The sequence below is a fragment of the Loa loa genome, assembly GCF_000183805.2.
Source record: "Loa loa unplaced genomic scaffold supercont3.13, whole genome shotgun sequence".
NCBI lineage: Eukaryota > Metazoa > Nematoda > Chromadorea > Rhabditida > Onchocercidae > Loa > Loa loa.
Genome location: NW_018108193.1, coordinates 524,865 through 530,923, shown reverse-complemented (window position 1 = coordinate 530,923; position 6,059 = coordinate 524,865). Strand labels below are relative to the sequence as shown.

At 33.7% G+C, this 6,059-nt stretch overlaps 1 protein-coding gene across 1 annotated transcript; it reads right to left on the bottom strand.

Moving 5' to 3' along the window:
* Positions 1-2,965: 2,965 nt before the first annotated feature.
* On the bottom strand, positions 2,966-5,490 carry LOAG_11842 (40S ribosomal protein S14). Its single transcript, XM_020448431.1, has 4 exons — positions 5,362-5,490; positions 4,776-4,936; positions 3,992-4,107; positions 2,966-3,600 (listed from the first exon to the last, which is right to left on the bottom strand). Exons 2-4 carry the CDS (start codon positions 4,918-4,920, stop codon positions 3,406-3,408), a joined length of 456 nt encoding a protein of 151 aa, XP_020301425.1. The 5' UTR covers positions 4,921-4,936; positions 5,362-5,490; the 3' UTR covers positions 2,966-3,405.
* Between the last annotated feature and the right edge of the window lie 569 nt (positions 5,491-6,059).

Sequence of the window (6,059 nt, the reverse complement as noted above, 5' to 3'; positions counted from 1 at the left end):
TTATTATTATTATTATTATTATTATTATTATTATTATTATTATTATTATTATTATTATTATTATTATTATTATTATTATTATTATTATTATTATTATTATTATTATTATTATTATTATTATTATTATTATTATTATTATTATTATTATTATTATTATTATTATTATTATTATTATTATTATATTATTATTATTATTGCTATTTTTATTGTTTTTATTTTTATTGAATTAGTACTATTGATTAAATTGTTATTATTGAAACTAAAACTACGAAATTGTTTTCGTTTAAAAGATCAAATTATGTAGAACAGAAGGTTATCATGTCTATCTAGCACTACTTTTCTTTTTTTCGGCTAACCTTGAAGTGGTTTAACACTTTCAATTACTTTAAAAAATATTGAGATACATTTTGATTTTAAAACTAAACAAAAGCAATTAATAAAAGGAAAAGAGAAACATTTGTTGATCTTGAACAGTTCCTGGAGGACACGAACAGCGTTGATTCAAACAATAAGCGCCACCGTTGCATTGTGCATCTACTTGACATACCCCCCCAATCATAGTAATAACTAAGCACCGTCCGTTGACAAGAACTTGATGAATTTCGCATTGATGGACAGAAGGACTCCTTTTTTGACACAATCCATTCACGTTAACTGTCTCTGCAGAAAAACACAATTTAGAGATAAAAATTAAATCCCAGAACTTTTTTATATTTTAATCTAATTTGAATTAATTAATTATTTGGAAAAAAAAAAGTGGCAATACTTTGGTAGCATTTTGAATATTTAGTGGAAATACATTCAAAGATGTAAATTGCAAATCCCTCCTTTCTTTCTACAGTTTATTATTCACCTTCCTTACGAGCACTTCCGTTATTTGATAAAATAAGTCGTATCTGGTTAGAATTTCCATGATAACTAGATTAGGGAAAATGTAATCACCTTAGTGATATGTGACAGCATCTTAATAGCTTAGTTTTATTCTTATTCAATGATATTCAATGGATAGTTCGACAGAAATCTCTCAAACTTTGTTTCTTTTTTATTAGTATCGTATTGACAAATTTAGATGTTTGACCTATTAATGTACTTGAAAGTTGAAAAATGTTTCTATCACTTTTACAGCGTTATAAGAGAAATTCCCAGCTCAAGTTGCATGATATAATGATCCATAAAACGAATTGAAGTATTAGGATTTAAACATCAATCCAGAAGATAATAAGAACTTGATTTATGTCCTTGAATCTTTTTTCAATTTTCACTCGATGTTTGTTGCCTAATCTGATCAGTATTAAATTAAAAGAAATGTTATAATGATGAACCGTGAAGACAAGCGCAAGAACCATTTATGCAGGATGATTCACCATAGCACTGTTCATTGATAAGGCATTTATCACCGATCGCTGATAGGTAATAACATTGTCCATTGTGATAAACCTTAATTTCAATTTTGTAAACAAAAACGAACTCTACTCTTAAGGATACAATATCCTTGATAGTAGTAGAAGAAAAATTAAAATAAGGCTAGGAAATCAGGCCAAAATCTTGATATAAGTAAATAAAGCAATAGTAGCGACGATTTGGAGACATCTAATTTTGCGAATGATAAGATTTTTAAATATAATCCCCGACTTTACATCATTTTTAAAATCTCGTTCATTTATTGATTCTCTTTTATATACTAATTGTGTTAATACAATATTTCCCAATTTTTTCAAAAACTTAATTGGAAAAAGAATTAAAAAAATCGACAGATGAAGGTTGCGTTAAATGTTGAGATCATACTTATACTAAAATGTCAACATGTCAAATTCATTTCCAGCATTACAACGGTAAATTTCTCGTGCGTAATTTAAGGCGCAAAATTTTGTGAATGATAAGATTATTTAAATATAATCTTAAGCTTATCTTATATATATCATGACCTTTATATGAGTGCAAAATTATACATGATGACATCAAAGCATATGTTGATAATAGCATGTAATGTAGTGATAATATATGCAATATGATGGTAATAAACACGCCCAAAATTTCAATTTGCTTATTACTCATTTATTGTAAATGTTGTCGACTGGTTTCTAAGTAAGAGAGATGACAGTTGTTGACCACATTATAATAATAAAAATTATTCGCAATGAGTTTTCCTCATTTTTTTGGATAATTTATATATGAGATGTCAATTTCATCTCAACCCTCAATATTAGAATAAATGATTTAATGTCATTTAATGTCAGATGAGTTTCAATGGGAAGGCCTCCTGCCCGTTTCGGCAATAAAAGTTCAGAACACATCTATCATTCATCAGGACCATTTCATTGAAGCAAAGACATTTTCCCCAAATGCAATACTGCCCATCCGGGCATTGCCTCCCACTTCGACATAAACGACCGATACCTAAAAATTAATTTGACGGATGAAGAGGCATGATAAAAATCACCCTGACGAAATTTCTGCATGTAAAAATTAAATGCTCATTTTCCTTAGCGAATTCATCTTCTGTTCTTTCGCAGATTTATATGGCGCTGTTAACTTGACGAAAATTCCTAAACTGATATCAAGAATGGAATTACCCTTCGCAACATAATTTTAACATAAATTCTCGCAACATAATTATCTCAAGCATGCGCGACACATCTTTAAGGAATGGTCCTTCCCGTATGTTGCCTTACGTGTCACTGACTAAGAACCTCCTTCATACTTCAACCATCTTCAGACTTCAATCAAGTGAATCATGAATTTTGGTCACGATGCCAATCCCCTCGAAATTCAAAAGACCATAATATGGAAGATTTATTTCTACTTCCACTAATATTTCTCATTTTAAGCAAAAAAGTCAGAAACGGACGAACTAACCACTGCATTCCTGGACGTATAATAACAGAGCCGTGGCAAAAGCAGTGTAGTACATATCTACAGTGAAGCAAAATATGATTTTATAAAACCGTATTAGGTATAAAAATGACGGACTAAAACCATTTGTTTTATTAGCTTTTACTACAAATTTAGTGGATATTGTACCATATTTTATGACTCAGTGTTGTCAACAGGAGTACTGCATTACAATTGGATGATCCTGATCATGCTCTCGTAAAAAATATTTGCACAACTCTGGTTCTTTATCGCAATGAAAACAATACAGGGTTCTTCCTCATATGTCAACAATCTATTTTTGAATCCTCTTCCCATTTCCTCTAGTTAAGGTTCACATGAAACACTCTTTTGTCGTTCATGAAGAAATAACTGTATTTAACCACAAAATGATCGACCTCTCCAACCAAATTTGTTCCACTTTTATTGTGAATAAAAAAAAAACACTACTGTCCATAAACTTTATCAGCCGTAGTAACAATCGATTATATAGGGCTACACTGATTTGCATACAAACTGTAAAACTTCGACAGTTCACAAACGGCGACCACGACGACCACCCTTTCGTCTGGTACAATCCGTTGGAATAGGCGTTACATCTTCAATTCGCCCAATTTTGATACCAGAACGAGCTAATGCACGAAGCGCTGACTGCGCGCCCGGTCCTGGAGTTTTTGTTTTTGTCCCACCTGTTGCACGCAACTTGATGTGCAAAGCGTTAATTGATAGCTAAAAAGGCTCATATGCATTTGAGTTAATAACAACGAAGATGAAAACTAGTAAGACATAACAGCCCTCAGAAGACCATATCAGCAAAGACATGATAACTCAGAAAGGCAACTGATAATTTAAGCATCACTGGGCGTTGACTGTTACTGAAATTGTACACATCTCAAAGAAAGTCTAGTTTTTCCGATTTCACCATTTGGTCATATAATTTCGAAGGAATCGACCAAGACCGTTATATTTCAAAACTACATAATGAGTCCCATTCACTTTTACACAAACAAATAAGTTTTTTTTTTATTTTTTTCATAACTTTCCGCGTTTTTTCATAACTTTCCGCGCCATTTAATGAAAATCCACTGATCATATTTAGCAAAAGCAACGATAAACTTACTGCTTTACAACGTTCAGCAACATCCTGAGCAGCGAGCATGGCAGCATAAGGTGATGCTTCATCACGGTCCGCTTTCACCTTCATACCACCAGTTACACGCACAATTGTTTCTCGACCTAAATCAGATGTCTTGAAGGTGAAAATACGTCATAAACTTCACATGTAACTGGGAACTGAGATGTGAAATATATTATACAAGGACAACTAATGACCCAGAAATATCTTGCAAAGCAATATCTGTCAGAAGTTTAGATGTTAGAAATAAGTGAAAATGTGACACAGCTGTGATTTGATGCCATAATCGAATAAGCATATAATGAGCCCATTAAAAATACACCAAATGGTAATTTAGCATTCGTCCCTTCCACAGTTCGCCATTGGGGACTGAACTGAAGTACACATGAATGCGTAACAAATATACAAACAAAAAAGTCTTCACTTACTGAAAGATGAGGGAGACTTCAGTGGACCTAAAGATACTGTTCAAACTTTAAACTTTTTAAAAACATAGGGAGATGAAGTGATATAAATGAGAGAGGACAAATGAGGACTGAAAGCTTTTAGACTACGGATCCATGTTCAGCAAACAGCAATGTAAACGGTAAAACGTTTTGAAACGAGCAAAGTATTTCTTTCGCTTTCATAAAAGTAGTTTTCGAATTAGTATTCCTAAATACTACATACCACGTGAAAAACTAAATTCCTTACAAATTAAGTAAGAAAAGTTAGAACACGCCTTTTTCGTATAATAATAAACATTATACGGAACGAAATACCAACTGACCAGATATATCAGTGACATGAACAAAAGTATCATTGAACGACGCGAAAATATGTGCGACACCAAATATATTTTCGCCTTCTTTAGCTTGTGGTCCTAAAGTAACCACTGGCTGTTCCTCCTTTACTTTACCCTTTCGTGGCGGCATCTTGTGTTTCCTCTGTCTGGAATTAGATCTAATAACTAAAGTTATTATTATAGAAGAATGTAGCAAGAGTATAAAATAACGTACACAAGTGCTTCAGGGTCAATACATAGCAGTTCAGCAAGCATAAATGGCAGTTTAGCAAATATAAGTGCTTTTAAATAGCTACTTCACAAAGGGATAAAGAAATTACATTTTGTTCAAGTAAGAATATAAGCACATTTTCCTGCGCATAAATACGTTTAACAGAGTACTTATATCCTCCTAAACATTTACAACAAATGTATTTCGTTTCCAAGTTTACAGATACAAATTAATGCGGTTACACTTTTACACGCTAATACAGACACACACGCACGCACACGCACACACACGCACACACACGCACACACACACACACACACACACATCCTCTTACATCTTAACACATAGAATGGTTCTTACAATGTGAGACGTGTGAAAGTTTGCGCATTCACATTTGAAATGAAGTGAAATCACGTCCGCCCGAATGAAGTGTGTAGCATACACGTGAGAGTCTAAACCACACAGAGCTGCAAAACTAAACCTATCTCCACTATGGGTCAGAAAAGTCGACCAAGTGCGACTTCAGCAATCTTCGAGCGTTAAAGTTTGATGGAGAAGAAATTACGAAATGTTTGTGGCATTTATGGCAATTTTGGTTATTTATTTTGAGAGTAGTAGCTTTGATTAAATTACTACTGCATCGAAATGAAGACAAAAACATCAAGCAAAAAGTTGCTTTCCAAGTTTCTTCCAAGAGAAACGACGTATGCCGTCTGCTTGAAGTTTGCACGTGTCAAGAAAAAAGTTGCCCAAAAAACTACGTGACTTTTGCGAAAAGTAGACAGGCAGGGAAATTGTTAGAAAGTGTGTAAGGGATGAGTGACAGGTGTGATGAGGAAAAGAAGGAGATTTACCGATTTTTGGCTATTCATTTTGAAACCTATGTATCGCTGTTTATCGTGTATATAGGCAAGGGGGATAAAGCGATAGTGTGAAGGGGGTAGGTGTATGGGTGGGGGTGGACTGATGGAGTGCGGGGATGAACTGGTGGAGTGCGGGGATGAACTGGTGGAGTGCGGGGTGAACTGATGGAGTGCGGGGGTGAACTGATGGAGTGG

Bases quoted from the DNA above. Each gene is read 5' to 3' on its own strand.
- LOAG_11842 (XM_020448431.1), bottom strand. From the start codon at position 4,920: ATGCCGCCACGAAAGGGTAAAGTAAAGGAGGAACAGCCAGTGGTTACT. The intron at 4,108-4,775 runs GTCAGTTGGTAT...CATCTGATTTAG, and splicing joins TCATGTCACTGATATATCTG to GTCGAGAAACAATTGTGCGT. The intron at 3,601-3,991 runs GTAAGTTTATCG...GAGCCTTTTTAG, and splicing joins TTGCTGAACGTTGTAAAGCA to CTATCAATTAACGCTTTGCA.